We start from the raw sequence: 17,991 nt of genomic DNA, 5'->3' as shown, positions 1-17,991 counted from the left end.
TAAATGTAAACATCGTATTTAAGTTTTATATAAAGTAGGTATTTAAACAATGACCAATTGTTTATTAAGGCATTTTAGTACAAAAAGTGACTATATCATAAAAAAAGAAAATAAACTTTTATAATTTATAACAGAAATTATAATTAATAACAGAAAATCGTTAAAATTACATTTTAGTATACATATTTACAACTATTCTTACAACACAACATTTATTTTTCATCAGGCTGTTTTCTTTGACATATAAATACAGTCAAACCTGGGTAAGTGAGAACTGGATAAGTGAGAAAACTCTATAAGTGAGAGTAATAGCCAGGAACCGTCATTTTAAGCTCCCAAAACCTCTATTAGCGATTTCCCTCATGGACCTCCGTAAGTGAGACTGCTACTTATCTATACCTCTATAAGCGACAGTCGAGCTTTATTTATTTACATTATTTAGGAGGAACAAGTGAAAAAACTAATTACAAATTTAACATCTGCTATTTTATGACTCATCTTAACTTTTGTAGAACTTCCTTCCATTGTTTTTGTATTGTTTTCTCGTCAATATTAAACCTATTCTATTTCGTGAAACTAAATAACGTTGTTATTTTATCGCATTATTTTCGAATGGACACGTGCGCCTGTGTACCGTCCTGTTTGTCGGACTTACTCAGTTTATCGTTAATCAATTGCGAAGGAAAGTTCTGTTCTGCATCATGTCATAACGGAAAACTAAGATACTGTCATTAAGTGATAAACTTAAAATAGTGAATGCGTTTGAATCCGGAAAATCGCGAAATGAAATTCAGAGGGAGCATTGGCGAGAAACTCGGGTTAGTGAGAAACCTCTTTAAGCGAGAATTTCATTGAGTTTAAACCACAATCAATTTTATCTCAAAATTGATTAACTAAAAATTCATTTGTTTCACATCACTTTTTCGAAGATATTTCGATGATCTCGACACTGAACACATTCATATGGCAAAAATCAAATTACCATACGTAAAAAATTACTTTATGGGTTTTTTGGAGTACGACATAGAATTTGTTATAAAATGTAACCATGAAATGAATGTTCTGTAGTCGTCATAAACCCAGGTTAACCCCATTTACTCGTATCAATCGATGAGACTATCGTAGCCTATGCCGGTGCAAATCTCACAGGAAATCTATGAAAATACACACATATTCACGAAAGATTCACGATAAAGCATTATAACCATAAAGATCGTATTACAAAAATAAAAATTAGAAATTTGGGTAATTAATAATATTAAGTAATGCGTATTTTATATATATTATATATATATGAATTAATATATTTAATAATTCCACGTAGACATGTAGGGGAGACCGGGGCAAGATGAGATAGCTAAGACAAAACTCGCTGTACAAAGACAATTATACTGTTTAATTAAATTCTTTAAGAAAATAAGTAACGCTTATACATTTGTTTCTTAAAATTAATAATTTTATCAAGCAAAATCACAGAAGTTTTTTGACAAATAATGATTAACGATAATGTGGCAAATTTCCCGTCTTGCCCCATGGACGGGGTAAGATGGGAAATGCTATGGGGCAAAAGGAGTACGTATTTTAATCGGGCAGACAGCGTTCACAAATGTGTGCCTCGTCGTCTTCTTCATCTACTTCGGCACAGGAATCGTGTGCCCAACCATGGCAAATACTGCAGATAGCCCAACTCTCGGTTAACTCTTAGTATAAGTAACCACAATAGATGCAGGCCCAGTCACCGTCCTCCAATTAAGATGAACTATATTCCGATTCGATTTTTTTGGCGAGTCTTTTAGCTTGATGCTTGTTTTCAGTTCTTTTTATCTTCTTATTTCCAACTTTGTGTATTCGTTTTTTACGCCAATCTTCTCCTGTCATGTCGGTTTCTTCATTAAGTGGGCTATCTATATGATTTCGCTGAGCCAACTGATAAGCTATTACACGAAGTTATTTTCCGGTTAACCGTGCTTCCTGCATACTCAGTAGTTACCGGAATCAGTGTCGTCATCCACAGTATCACGAGATTTTCTTACATGGCGGCGGAACATCATATGTAGCAGAGGCTCGAGGAAGCCCCATCCTGTTATTAAGAACCCATAAGACCCAGAACTTCAGGGTCCCATTTGCCACGATCTGTTTTTCGTTTATAGTTCCGAACCATTGTATCTGAGAAAAAAACTTTGTGAGAAAAGCAACGATATATCTTGCTTATGTAGAAGTTACAACAATATGTACTTATACTTTTTTTATACCACTAAGTCAGCAAAGAAGCTTACAGTTCGCCTGATGGAAAGCGGTTACCGTAGCCTATGGACGCTTGCTTAACCAGGTTGCAATACTATCGATAGGTAAGTGGGTACACAGAAGAAATTATTTAAACCACAAGGAAGGGGCAAAACGGGATAGTATTCCGTTATGCCCCGATCATTGTGCCCCGACCCACATGTATTCAAATAAGTTGAAGCAATTCTAATCTTAAATCTTACCGGCGCAAAAATCTAATCTGAATTTAAAGTGTTATAGTACTACAACACGCTGAGGATTAAAACATTATATTAATTCAAGTACTTACATGTCTGCACATCAGTTTGTTAACCAAAAACCGGATAAGAACACTTGCAAAATCAGTTTTTTCCTATACAACGCAAAAACGAGATCCAATGCGTTCGCTTTGCTCGGACGCACTTGCGCAGTCTGAATTTCGTGCAAATGGTGCCGTTACCGATCCGAACACGATTACCATTCATGGACAAAAGCTTATTTCCCGTCCTGCCCCAAACTTCATCTTGCCCCGGTCTCCCCTACTATCACCCTGCCTATTTCTATCGTGAAGCAGTAATGCGTTTCGGCTTTAAGAGTGGTGCAACCATTGTACTGTAAAATGGGAGACTTTAGTGCCGTCTCATGGTGGGTAGCGGCATTACGTTGATGTCGATGTGCTTTATAACCACTTAACACCAGGTGGGCCGTGAACTTGTCCACCCACCCAAGCAATAAGTGAATAAATACTAGTATAAAAATATATTTCTGCTACAGCTTTCAGAACAGTTTTGTGTTTATCGTGAACCTCACTGAATGTTTCACTATAATATTAAGCACTACGAAGAGTAATCAATGAATAATTTTTCTTTCATCATATCAAAACTAATTTATTTCAGTCATGCCGTAATTCATGTGGGTGAGAAGGCTTTCAATAAGTGCAGTGTTCCATATTTATTCTGTTTTACAAATGGATACATGAATTTATTATATGAAAGAACTTAGAATAATACAGAACTATTTATGCATCGGTATTGTTGTCGTACCGAACACGGAACTTGACTACAACCCTGATCTCCTGACAAGTCTAATTGCAGCAGTAGCTCAATTAACAAACATTTCTTACAATAAAAATCTTCTATTTTCTATTCAATGGATAAGGTATCACTGCCTGTAAACCGCCACCTGCAAACGTAAATTCCTAGATAATGAAAATGGTTTTAAATCTAATATTTTCAAACAAATATAGAAGACTTTGCCTCTTGCTGAATTTCATATTCGAAGGGGAGTGCCATATAAGTTTTGATTTGTGAAAAAATGTCAGTCTTTCATTGCGACTATCGAGAAGTTTGCTACGTTTTGAGTTCCTTCCGTGTCGTAGACCGGTTTAAAAAAAAACTGATTACTAGTGGCCCGTAAGCAGTTTTACCAGGACAGGTGAGCGACCACGCGCTCAGTCGCCTCAATGTTATATCTTCAATTCCATTTCGGTACAACAATACTACGTTCTTATTTACTAATTTCAAGTTTTAGCAGAATCGAAAAAATATTTATTCAGGTTTTAAATTGTTAGTGTATTTCGCTCTAATAGACGATGAAAAGCAAATAATATTTAATTGAAATTTTTTATATTACTTTACAATAAATTTACTACTGATTACGCTGACAATGAAATTAAAATTAAAACAGAGCAATAGTCACGTTATTAAAGCACCAAATCTTATCAGTCTTAGTGAATCAAATAGGTTTGAATATCTTGAATTGAAAAGTTATGTACTTACTGTTTGTATATCGTAAAGATATACAAACTGCTTTACTTACCTTTAATAAATTTTACTTGATAGTCACTTTTTTTAGATATGTTAAGGAATAAGCCCGTTGTCACATAAAAACGCAATGTGTCTAGTTGCAATTAATTGATAATTGAATTTACAACGTCATTAATTAGATTATAGTTAAAGCTTACAAAACCAAGATACAGTTTGTTGTCTCAATCTATTTATCGCGTTGTTTGCATAAAATCTTGTGTATTGCAGATTTTTTAAATCACAAATGCTTCAATTATTTTTTTATGGTAAGATAAAAAACTTCTACTGAGCAGAACAATTCTACTTCTTAGTGGCTTAGTGTGAGTTTTGTAACTTTCTCGATAGCGTAAAAATTAATTCAAATTTGTATGGAGTTGGAAAGTTTTCTTACGTTTTCCACTAGGGGCGGTGTCCTAACTGCATACGAATTTGAGTTAACTTTTACGCTATCGAGATCATTAAAAACCTCGCACTTAGCACACGCTACAGCTATCAATTTACAAAATGGACGCAGTAAGTTTATAAAATTCGGTTCAACGCATTTTGCGTGTTCGTCATTATAAGTCAAAACATATCGATGGACGTAACCATCAATCATAGATTATAACACGATTATCCAGATGACATAATGCAGTACTTTGCTCTTTGCTTATAGCATTTTGTTCAGCGTTTGTTTTGTCATTAGTCTGTAGATTGACATCAAGAACGGATAAATCCATTATAATTAATCGATTTTATTTACTGTTTTAAAATTTAAAAATCAATATTTCACTTTTTTTAAGATAGATATATAAATAAAAGATAACTAGACAAAGCAAGTTCTAACTAAAACGAATTTTACTGCACTAAGGATACCTACATCAATATTTACATATCAATTAATATTCAGTTGCGCAATGTACTCAACCCATACATTATTTTTTATATTATTAATCAAAAAATAATAAGACAATTCAGACAAAACTACATTTCACCAATTTCAAATTACTGTACTAGTATACAGAAATATGTAGTTAGAAAATCTATACTCAACATATCATTTAATAAGCGAGGAATAATTAAAGTACAGAATTTAGTTTTTGCACCTTTTTTGTATACATACATAGGTATGATATGAACTGCGCTTTCACGCGATAATAAAACACTGTTAGATTTATAGGGGTTTCTTCGTAATATAGTTTGATAACAGTTGTAAGACCATTGGTCAATAAACACCAGTAGCAGCCCAGCCTTCTTACTACCTCCACATTATTCTTTAGTAGTAGTAGTAGTAACCTATTCAATTTAATCTTTAACAAATACCCGCCATTTGAAAAGAAGGCTGATATCCAGCAAACGGCTCGTCATAAAACAGTAAATCGAACCGATACATTATAATAAAATGTATACAAATTGTATCCACCCCACCTCGTAAAATAAAAGAAAAACAATAAATTATTTATTAAATTAGGTGATTAATTTATTAGGAGTTCACATCCTAAGCAATTAATCTTGTCAATATAAAATCACTTCCAACATACTTTCACTTCTTCTTTCAAATACATCTCAACTTCAACATTATAATACGGTTCGTCTAGTTTTTTTTCATATATCATATTGGTGTAACCTTTTCGTATGTGCTTTGTTTGTTCGGATCACGACCTCTAATCACACTTTTTAATTGATATATGGATTGAATATAATTAGAGCCAATTATAATTTCAAATTTATCTTTAAAAAAAATGGATACGTGCATCTCTCGGACTTAAATGTAGAGGTTTACGAACTTGAATTTTAAGTTACTAATTTAGTAACTAGTTAGTAGTAATTTAGTACTGGTGGTAGGACCTCTTGTGAGTCCGCGCGGGTAGGTACCACTACCCTGCCTTTTTCTGCCGTAAAGCAGTAATGCGTTTCGGTTTGAAAGGTGGGGCATTTACGTTGTAGATGTTTATGGACTCCAGTGATCACTTAATACCAGGTGGGCTGTGAGCTCGTCCACCTATCCAAGCAATAAAAAAAAATTGTTGAATAATCAACGTTAATTGAGACTAGAGAAACATATGACAGGAATTAAAATATTAAAATTCGCTCAATGCTGTTTCGTCTTCTGGCTTCACAAGGTTTGGTTCGGATTCAGATCGACGTTTGAGACCCTCGGCGTCCGGCGAGAGCGGACGCTCCTCCTCGGGCTGGGTCTCTGCGCCCGCAGCGGCCTTTATATCTGGAGCGCTTCTACTTAAATCCACCTAAAAATAATTAACTTAGTACTTCCAGTTATTTAAAAATCGTGAAATTGAGCCAACAATTAAAAACAAGAATTCATTCTTTTTTTTTCTACCTAAGCTGTTAGCCTTGAGAGGCTATATCAGCGTCGCCTTAACTAGTAGGTGAGCTCACGGGGCTCAAACCTGACGACGTTGCTAACACGAACCCTAGCAAGAGCCGTGCTTCGCAGAATCTACCACCGAAACTCAGTGGGCTGTGTCTGAGGGTTAAGTCATTAGTAATTTAACATAGCACTGCGATAAAATGGGTAAAAAGGAAGGCATAAGGTTAATTTTGTATAAAGTTACAAAATTAAGCATGCATCGTTACTCTTCATTCACGTTTTAGCTTTTATCTATATCTATTTGAGGGCTGACAGATAAATATTTAGTACGTAAGGACGTTATCCTAAGTCTTTGTAGTGTACTTGTCGTACTAATGAATAATGTTCTGTGAATTGTATATAGCAAACAGAATGAAGACGTTCAGATAGAAGAACATAACAAATTAATTAATAAAATTTGACTGTAGAGCCAAAAAGAGATTATACCGTACCACTTCGGACTCGAGATAATCTGTAACTTCCTGCTTTATTTGTGCATTCATTTTGTCATTGAGATAACAAACACCATTCAAGTCGATGGCACTATTAGAGAAAATAGCCGCAGCACCGACTGAGGCGTCCACAAGTGGCTCTGCCTGAAAATAACATTACACTAACTGAGACAAAAATAATAATTCCTATTATAACCTAATAATTGTTTTATAAAAGTCTGATTTTTGAGAGTAATTATTACAATCATTAAACGATAGCAGTCGTTTGGTTATGCCCCCGAAACAGAGACAATGGCGGCCACTTGGCATAAAGAGGCCGCACGTGCCTCATCTGTATTGAAGTATCTTAAAAATATTAATTACAAAGAAACTACTAAATAAACTATATACTTATACCAAACTAAAAAAAAAAAATAGATTTAATGACGTCTAGTGAGTTTATTATTATCTAGAGATGTTTTTTTGTGGATTACAAAGCCAAAATCGGATAAACAAACTTTAATATCGACGTCTCTGGTTTATACGTCACGACTTTATGGAGGGTAGAAGTAAGGAGGAGCATTTCAATGTATTAAAAAGTGTAAGCTGAATGGCAGCCAATGAAGGTGGCGCCATAGTAGCAAGTGGAAAAATTTTAAAAACAGCGCCATAAACTATTAGAGTAAAATATTAAAATAGGAAGGAAGAAACACTTCCTACGTAAACAATAATAAAAATAAATAGTTGAAATTTTAAATACTGCAAATTTTTAAGTACGAAAAATATTAATTTTTTCAACCCAGCGCACTTCACTCATTTAAATCTGCTATATTCATATAATTTCCATTTCCTGCACTAGCGCTATTTCGGTGAGGCTTCCAACAATAACTTGCTGTTTACAGGTTTACACTTTTTCAACTAGTCCTTTATACAAAATGGTCGTCCCTAGTTCTACCCTCCATATATAAAATGTATCCAAAAAACTTAATGATTGTGACTGTGTCCTTATATGGATGCGCTGTTGAAATTTGAACTTTATAAGCTCAATGGTTAGTTTGGGCGTCGCGGAAACTATCTATTAGTCAATGTATATTATGAATTGGAAATAATTACCAAAATAGTGTTCTCTGGAATAACAAATTTAAGCTGTACCGATTTTTTTTGCGGTTCCACGACAACTTCTGCGGCTTTAGGAGTACATGGAGATTCTCTAGCATAGAAATCTCTCTGTTCCCTGAAATATTTTTTTAAATATTAATAAAACTAAGCTTTTTTGAAACTTTAATGATAGCGTGAATGCTCATTAGACTACTTATTGATTAATCTTATCGTTTATATCGAGAGGCGAAAGGTTGTTTGGTTTAAGCGACATTTCACTTAAGACGCGAAATTCATTTTTATAATGAAAGGTTTGATTTGGGATTAGCATGAAATCATCAATCAATTGATGTTTTTAATCGAACTTCAATTATGTTTACACCATTCAAACCAAAGTTTTTTTTTCATTATATTATTTCCAAAATTTAAGCTTTAAATGACTCTCCTGTAGTTTCAAAAATGTCGCTTAAACCAAATAGCTTTTCACCCCTCGATATGATCTAGTCCTACAAATAAATGAGCCAATCAAGAAAAAGACAAAGATTGGGACAATCTTGTTCTTGGTCTTGGTTTTGCTTGTTCGATCTTGATCTTGCGTATTCATCTTGATTTTACTGATTTGACTTGATACACGGGGTTCTTTTTTAAATAAATAATAAATAAAATTTCGTAAATCCATTATATCCATATCTAATTTAACTAAATAAAACACTATTTTATTACAAAACTCAATAACCATTCATTTTTATATATTGTATAAGATACCAATCATTTGTATAATTATTTTATTTATTGATGCCCATAAATTAATAAGCATTAAGCTCGTCATTCAAGAAAATTCCTGTTGATCCTATTTTTCAAACAGTGATAATTTATTTTTATATTAAGTGTTAAAATCTCGTAAAGCAAATTGGAAAATTAACTCAATTTCAACGGAATTTATATATTTTAGTTTAGTCTTGCACAGTGTTTTTTTCGAATGATTTTAATTGTTCTTCCGGTCTTACTGATTTCCATTCGAATTTTCTGATTTGTAAGGTATTTATAACAATTACTGCTTGATGAAATCTAACAATTACCTAATACTTTCCTTGTTAGCTCTAGTGTTTTTAGCTTTAGTGTTTTTGGTCTATTTTTATATTAATATAAAACGAAGAGACAGCCAATAACATTTCCAGTACATAGCGACAAGTAAAAATTTACCGAAATCGGAATCAATCGAATCTTAATATTATTTCTCTTCGGATGAATAATAATAAATCTGTATTCAACGCCATTGCAATTGTGAAATAATCTTGCCCTTGATAATAAATAAATAACTTAATAAAATATTTTTGTACCTTTTCGGTGTGGTGTGATGGCTTTCATTCTTTTCAGATTGGTGTAGAACGATTAAGTCGCAGGCTTTACCCAGTATTACGATGGATACAAGCACTCTTAGCGATATCAAGCATAAATATGCAATTAATATCAAAAGGAATGCTGGAAATCTGCAACATTTTTTTTATCCAATTTGCTTTATCGGCAGTATGATTTGAATGCTCGTAAATCCGATATTTATAATACTTAGGTATAAGTCAGCAAGCGATCGTGATCACATATTCACAAAAAAAGCAGCATTGAGTTCAATTTGCCATTACATCCTTTTTGTATTGCCCTTGTAGGTAGACGAGCATACGGCCCACCTGATGGTGAACGGTTACCGTCGCTCATGGAAGTCAGCAATGCCAAGGATAGAGCCAAGCCGCTGCCTACCGTAAAGTAAAGTCTGTTATATTTTTGCATTATTAGTGGATATAAATAGTTGATTACTTATTTCCCTAGTCGACGGGGACATGATGAATACCGATTTTGCTGTGTAAAACCCGTTTAAAACGAAAAAACTCCCAGTATGTGCTCAATTCAGCCATATATTCAAGCAAAACAAAAGTAAAACATCTTTCAAGAAAACCTGCCTATTGTAAACTACCTTAACCTAGCTAAGAATATCGTGGCTTCATTCATAATTACTCATTATCTATAGTACTACGTAAACGATCCAAGATTTGAATTTTTGTTTCCTATCTATCTATGATAATATCTATGATATCTGAGTCGACTATTATCAAAGGCGGCAATCTGACTTTTGGACAATGATTGGTAAATCAGAAAAACGAATTATTGACTTTGTATTCCATTGGCAGTCACAAAACTCTTCGGAACGACATCTTAGATAAATAACAGGTTAACTATTAACCTTTATTTAATGCAGGTTTTGAACCGTATTCTTTGAAGGAGACGATTATATTCAAATAAATCTGTATTGACATATCAATAAAAATTTTTTGTCCAAATGTACAGATTGCCACCTTTGATAATAGACGACTCATCTGTTTTTCTATCTATTTTCTGTTTTTCTTTTTGTCGATGTTTTTTGCATTATAAAAACTTTAAATGGACATAAATTACACATATAGACTCTAAAAAAGCTATTAATTTTACAACTTACCACTTCTAATACATAAACTCACACTAGTAGTAAAAATACTTTTTTTTTGGATTGCTTTTACATGAACTACTCTGTGTTTGCGTGTGTACATTTTAAGGGCACATATTTCACTAAATGTATTTTATATATCTACGGAGAGCCCCACGTTATTACAATCAGTGTGATCAAACGAATGAGACCCAAAAATGTATTAATGATATCGTGTAAGAACTGGACTGTCTTAATAGTCATAAATATTAGTGGTAGGGGGTCTTGTGAGTCCGCACGGGTAGGTACTACAACCCTGCCTATGTCTGCCGGCAGGAATGCGTTTGAAGGGTGGGGCAGCCGTCGTCCTCTAAAAACGGTAGCGGTGGGTGGCGGAATTTACAGTTTTGATGTCTATGGGCTCCGGTAATCACATTACACCAAGTGGGCAGTGAGCTCGTCCGCCCCAAAAAAAAAAAAATCTTCTTCCTTTTCTCCACCTTATCCCACTAGGTGGGGTCGGTGCAAATTTTTCTATTCCATTCTCTTCTATCAGCCTTCATCACAACACTCACTTCTCACTCTCTTATATCGACATTCACACACTCCATCCATGTCTTCATAGGTCGACCTCTTCCACCTCTACCTTGCACTACCATTTCCATAAATCTGCTAGTCACATGCATCTTCTCTCTATGCATCATATGTCGATACCACGTTAACTGTTCTCTTTAATTTGGTAATTTACGGGGCTACTTTCACAGTTCCTCTGAATTATAATTCATATTATAATTTATTATATATATTTAATTATATATATGAATGTATCCATATTTTAAAAAACTTGCGATAGTATCGTCCATACTTTTTTTACATCACAATGAGTGACAATGGACAGAAAGTAAAATCTTTCAAAATTTTAAGGCAAAAACTAACTCTGATTCTACTACTAATGAATTTTTATGTAAAAACTACAGGTATTTGTATATGTAATGGTATTTGTATATGTAAAAACTACACAGGATTGCTAAGTCATGGTGTACAGCAGTGCTACTTAATTGCTGATACAAAAAAATCAGAAATATTTAAAAAAATATGGTCAAGGAAGTAATTAGTCAAAAATGTTCAGGTTTTCGAAGGATTTGAATTTTCTCAGTAATTAAAAAAAGGGGTTATTTTTTCTTTTTCCCCCCGAGTAATTATGAGCAGGCCCAACCTCTGGTGCCCACTTATCGTTAAATTAAGCAACACGTCGTATGCTTATATAAAAAAAAAACAGTAAAACGTACACAGGTAAACGTTAGTACCAAAAATATCTTTAGGAGATTCTCATTTGTAGTATTTTGTTTTAAATTCAGCATCTCAAACAAAAGTTAGCGCTTTTCACAGCCTCGGCAAAGTTACTGTGGCGGATAGCCATCATAAAAACACAAGATATTTGACAGATGACTGAATCTCGCTCAAGACATTTTCAAAATAAGCTTGCATGTAATACAAGTTCCGAACAACAACATTCGGACCAGCGTCGGTCTTTTTTTTTTTTTTTTGATTGAAAGTTTACTGGTGGCCCGAAGGCCTTTCCAGTTTCACCAGGACAGGTGGGCGAGCAAAGGCTCAGCCAAGAGGGGTGGGATTTGCTAACAACTGCCCGAGCGCCTCCGAAGGAGACCTAACAACTCAAGAGCAATTGTTTCGCGAATGAATCTACTACCGGATCGGAATCGCGACCCGCTGAGAAGATCCGGCGAGAAACTCAGCGGGCTGATGCATGGGTTAGGTTGCAAGTCGACCTCTTTGTCGAGTTCGACGAGTACGGTTACCGGGGTCCCCAAGCCTGCCCCTAGTATTAGAGCTGAAGGCATCTAATGCAAAGGTTATTGGATCTGATGGATCCGTAAGGACGTGTCTAGGGCGTCGACGGTGACTGGCTCCTGCATGATCAGGATTCGGGGAGTAGTCAGCGGCGGCAACGATAAGGCGATTATCATGACGCATGCGTCGGTCTACCGAGCAATACCACCCGATCAGTGGAAGGTCTTCCTTCGTCGTAATTCCCAAATTACTATAAATTACATTTCATTACAAATTTTGGTTTTCACTGATTACTCAGTCAGTCAGTGAAGTCAGTGGCATACGACATATTTAGTGGGTTTTTTTAATTTGATTTATTATACCCAGTTCTGAAATGAATTGTTTATTTTTCATTTTCTAGGTACTTTCAGAGTGCTCTGACACGTCCTCAGCAAGTGATTTAGCTATACTGTATTCCCAGTACATTTATGAGCAATCCTAACCCCTGTCAAACAGGTTGGCCATCATACCCTATGATGGCGATCGAAACGATATTATGATAAAATCTCATACAAAAATAAATACGTGATTTTCAACTCACCCATCAACTTTGACAGCGTGTACCAAAACTCGTGTTATTACAACACCTAGAGGTAATGGAATGAAACCCATCCTCCTAGCGACCAAGTCAGAATGATCAGAAAAGGCATACTTTTGTCTTGTTTGTGCTACATCATATGCCAAACTGACAGTGTACTCCCTGTACACTCCGTATGGAATTTCATTAAATCTGTTCAGAAAAACAACTAAAATGGATACACAATATAAAAACATTGTAAATCATTTCATCTATCAAAAATGCTTATACCTGGTTATAAAGGCATGTTTCACCCAATCAATAATAACTTCAAAAGTTAGTACAAGTATACAATCAGGTGCCAGAATCCAAAACCTTTCCTCTTTCCACATATATTCCTTCATGGTTTGTAAAACTACTATGAAAAGAAGTACAGAAAGATGTAATCTTTCTCGGACATCACTGCAGGACACTTGAAACAAATTGTTCTTATCGAATTTCTTGAAGACACTTCCTTTTAGCTCTACAAACTGTAAAATAATTCTCAATCGTTAATAAAAATATACTTATGTAACATGAAAACTAGAAAAAATTCATGACACTCACATTATTTGACATCATAATGATCAGAAGACTTTTGTTATTTGAATTAAACGCTACATTAAGTGTTGTAGCCTGGAATAGCACCAAAATACTGTGTAAAACTGATAAATTTAATTAAGGAAACATTTTACAATAGCAGAACGAGGGGTTCAGAAATTAATCATTAGCAGTTAACAGTAAGATCCTGCATATTGCTGTTTCATTTTGTGCTATTGGTTTTTTGGTTTAGTTTAGTTTATAGTTTTTTATTTGAATTGTGGGATTCACCGAATTTGCACACAGCATTAGGCTTCCCAATATCCAAATCAGTTTATGTGTGTTTCCTCATTCCTACAGTGTCAAACATTTCTTACCATTATTATTATTATAAATTTATATAATATAATGATTGATATAGTGACAAATATTGTGATTTTTAGTTTTTAGCATAGGTGATATAATGATAATGATAATAAAAAAACAAGAAAATAAAGCAAAAAAAGCATTTCCCTGGAAAATAAACAAATGATTAGAAGATTAGATATTGGTGAACATCAATCTCAAATTTGTGCTGGATTGCTTTTAGCAACTTCAACAATAAAGACTGTTCTTAATGCAGAAAATTTGAAATACACAAGAAACTGATTGATCTGAGATGTTAACACACTGACTTGGAGTTTTATTTCATTTTATATGGTATTTGTTTATTATGTTCCTACATATTTTATGTAAGATTTTTTTTTGTTTTGTTTTAAAAACAGAATTGATAAATTTAGTGGTAAATTATCTGGCCAATTTCGTACCCTTCTTCCCCTAACCCCATTATTTACATGATGAGATAATCTTGTTTAACACTGTTTCATATTGCGCTCTACTTTGACTGAACATATATGCTGTACTGTATTTTTTTGTCACAGAAATTGTGATTTGCACTCAGACTTGGTTTTTGAATTTTCCTAAGATATTTTCCGGCGCTAAAGAATTTGCTATATACATAATAATATGCAGACTTGGGTAATAGTTTATCGAATACCAAATTTCATCAAAATCTTTACAGTACTTATCCATGGTGCATAAAAATATACATACAATAAAACACTATTATTATGTTAAGATGTACCATATTCAACGTTTGATAAATTTGTTGCTGGGTACTCTCAACTTATTATTATTTTATTTGTTACTAAATATTTTTTTGTTAATAGAATGTAATTTGCAATGAATATTGAATATTCCAATTATTTTAATTTTAATTCCAATTAACTACTTATTTTAATTTTTTTGGCTAATCTCGTTTAGGAATTTATTCTTTTCATATAAAGTTAATCATCTGATAGTAGTAGATCATATTTTAGTTAATCATTTGATAATTCAAATTTATACTGAGAATGCATAGGTAATTACTGGATTTTTAAATAGTCCAATTTGTATTATTCCAGGTGAAACAAGAGCAAGCAGTGTGTTGTTTTTGCAAACTAAAACATTAATGACAATGCAGCTATCTGAGAAAAAAGGTTTCTAATGCAAATGATTAAAGCTTAATATTAATCAATCATGATAATCAAATTCATACATATAAATACTAAAACTTATTTAAAATATGCAGTACCAAATAATTAAAATTCTTACTATGATAATCAGTACTTATAACCATTTACAAAATCTATGCACATCTTATAAGATTTTTATAATATTTCTTTAAATTAGCAAAGGATACAAACATAGGTCATTGCAAATAATAAATGCGGAATAACTCCTAAATGTTCCCTTCTTCTGTCTCTTGGTTCTGTCGCTGTCCAGAACAAAGCATCAATTGTATCTTGGCCAAAAGCTGAGAACAGTCTATCACCAACTTCCAGCATGTTGTAAAATATATATAATTTCATAACACTCTGGCTTTTAACTAGATGATACATCATATTTGTGTCTATGTAACACATTAATATACTGCACACTAACAAAATAAATCCTTTTAAGACATCACAAGTTTCAGCTGGCTTCAAAATACTTTTAGAATAGTGTGAAGAAAATCTGCAATCATCCAATAGTAGTGTTTTATTAAGTTTCTACTATGTAATTAAATTGTAGATAAATTTTAGAGATCTCATAAAATAGTTTTTTTTTTTAAATGAACTTACCCAAAACAGTTTCTAAATAACCTATTACAGAATGACCAAAATGCTATTAAGAATCTTAGAGGAAGAAATGTGTAAACAAATAACAAAGAATCTGCACACTGGAAGAAACCATAGGCCATGAATTTTTCTAATTCTTGAGGGATTTTTATAAAAGAATACACTTTTTCTCGTCTTGCTGAAAACCTTTCTTCATCATGTTCAAGTAAATAGCCTCGTGTAAGCTCTACATGTAAAAAAGCGAAAAGAGAGGCAGATTTCTCCTCATCTGTAATCATTAAAAAATATTTGAATAGTGATTGCTTTTTACATTAAGACATAAAAACTTTTAGTATTTTAATGTTTACCTCTACATCTAATATCTTTTCCAATTGCTGTAGAAGTTATTTCATTAGAAGATTGCTGAACATTGGTTACTGACTTAAAACGTAACCTTTTGGGTTGGTCGTAAATTTCATTGTTCGTTGTACTCATTTTCTTAATATGTAAGAGATCTCAATCACATTACTAAACAAATTAGGTTGCTGGTGTCTTATTAATCATAATTTAGACTTGTTAAAAAAGAGGAAATCCATGAAATAATATTTATGATTGGAAATATTGGAATATTATTTAATGTACCCAATACACAGTGCACAGTATATACCGTAAAATGGGGCGATTCGGGACAAATTCCAACTTTATGAGCAATTTTAAGGTAGTTGTTGATGTATATAATGCTATATCAGGATCAAAATGATTGAGTCTTGGGGGCATCTTTGTTGTCTAATTTAAAATTATGCAACTAGCATTCCAGTTTAAGCAAAAAATGCAAAAATAGGTGTAATCCCTATTTACCCGAAAATTGCGGTTAATTGGGACGAAATGAGAAATTTGCTAGGGTTGGCACTACTTTTATTTTTATATATAGTTTTAATTTATTTATTTATTTAGTTGCACCAACAAAGTGATCATCAATAAAAAAAAATTAAAAACTGACAAAAGTACATGGCAGACATCACCTCAATTATAGGTGCAATCGACAGTGCTGATATTTCTATCTGGGTTGAGAGATTAGGTGTATCGGTTATTCCATGGATTAATCAGATGAATACCCCCACTCTGAACAAATATTAAATATTTTATTATGTATTACTTAGACATTTTTGTCCACCTTGAGATTTCATTGATCTTGTTACATGTCTCTGCAAAATCGACTTACTTATTTTAAATTGCTTATCTATTTTAACTAAAGACTTATTCCCAATTTCGCTTCGAATAAACCAGATTTTTACCAACAAATTTAAAAAATATTGTTATAACTATATAGACAACCCTACAAACCTGTACCTATTTATACTTAGGTCGTTTCCATTTCACGTACTGTCATCCCAATTGACCCCTTTTTCGTTGTTATTTGTACCTAAGACGTCCCCAATATCCCCAAAAACAACAGATTTTTACATGTATTTTTATTTAATCAAATACATTAAAACCAATAACAACTGAGACTTACCTTTAATATATATGCTGGTTCAAACACTAAATAACGTTTATAAATCATAGTCGTCTTCTATTATTATCAAATAAATAAAAGAGAGCAAAGTTTCTAGCACTAAAATAATTACCACCACAGGAAGTTAATTTGAAACGCGATTTTTTATAAGTTAGCAGCTATTATCATGCATATCAGAGTTGTTTTGTGAACTTTCAACATTCTACTATTAAACTACAAAAAATGGAAGATTTTGCAACGAATATAAATCTTATATTGAGCGTCGAAAGATTTTCCCGTTTTTTTCCCGATTCGCCTTTCAATCCCTAATCGCCCCATTTTACCGGTATATATATATATGTTTTTTTTTTTAAGTGATTTTATGACCTGGTAAGTAAGACCTTTAAGTCATGTCTTATTTTAATTTATATTCTTATTTTTATGAAAAATGATAATATGGAGTGAAATGAAATGAAAATGATTAATTTGAGACGTTAATCAACTGGGATGAAATTAAATGAAATGAGATGATATGGAATGAAATATAATCTTAGTAAAATGGTTGTCATTTACTAAGATTTTTTCAGTGGACTTTTTGGAGGATCCCGAGAAGTTGCGTCCAGCGGCTTTGTTTCATTTTCCCACATTTGTGCACTTTCACAGATATTAAACAGTTAATAAACCACCGTTATTACACATTTAAACCTGAAGAAACACTAAATAGACAAAATAAAACAAATCACACAACTTCACTCCTCGCGTTCCCGCCAAAAAGTCGTGCACAGTTTTTTTTTTTTTTGTGGAGTTTATGGCCTGGTTTCTAGACCTTTAGGCCATCGTGCACAGTATATTATTAGCAGTGTGACCAGGTTTTATTCGACGAATCTAATGCTTGTGGAGGTTAAAATCTACTAAATTCTACCAAAAGAGAACGAGAAATACTCAAAATCTATTATACTTTTTTTTGCTGTCGTGTTACAATGTAAAAACATGAATCTCCTTGATTAAACAATAAAATAATAAAAAGAAAC

The 17,991-nt window shown here is 33.1% G+C and overlaps 1 protein-coding gene across 1 annotated transcript; it reads right to left on the bottom strand.

Annotated features, from left to right (window-relative positions):
- Nucleotides 1-4,785: 4,785 nt before the first annotated feature.
- On the bottom strand, nt 4,786-16,408 carry LOC101741366 (protein TAPT1 homolog). Its single transcript, XM_038019151.2, has 10 exons — nt 15,834-16,408; nt 15,490-15,754; nt 15,069-15,382; nt 13,376-13,473; nt 13,061-13,299; nt 12,794-12,982; nt 9,287-9,436; nt 7,962-8,082; nt 6,870-7,013; nt 4,786-6,295 (listed from the first exon to the last, which is right to left on the bottom strand). The coding sequence occupies exons 1-10, from the start codon at nt 15,958-15,960 to the stop codon at nt 6,128-6,130; spliced, it is 1,815 nt and encodes a 604-aa protein (XP_037875079.1). The 5' UTR covers nt 15,961-16,408; the 3' UTR covers nt 4,786-6,127.
- Nucleotides 16,409-17,991: the final 1,583 nt, after the last annotated feature.

The sequence above is a fragment of the Bombyx mori genome, chromosome 23, assembly GCF_030269925.1.
Source record: "Bombyx mori chromosome 23, ASM3026992v2".
Lineage (NCBI taxonomy): Eukaryota > Metazoa > Arthropoda > Insecta > Lepidoptera > Bombycidae > Bombyx > Bombyx mori.
This window is presented reverse-complemented; position numbering and strand designations above follow the sequence as displayed.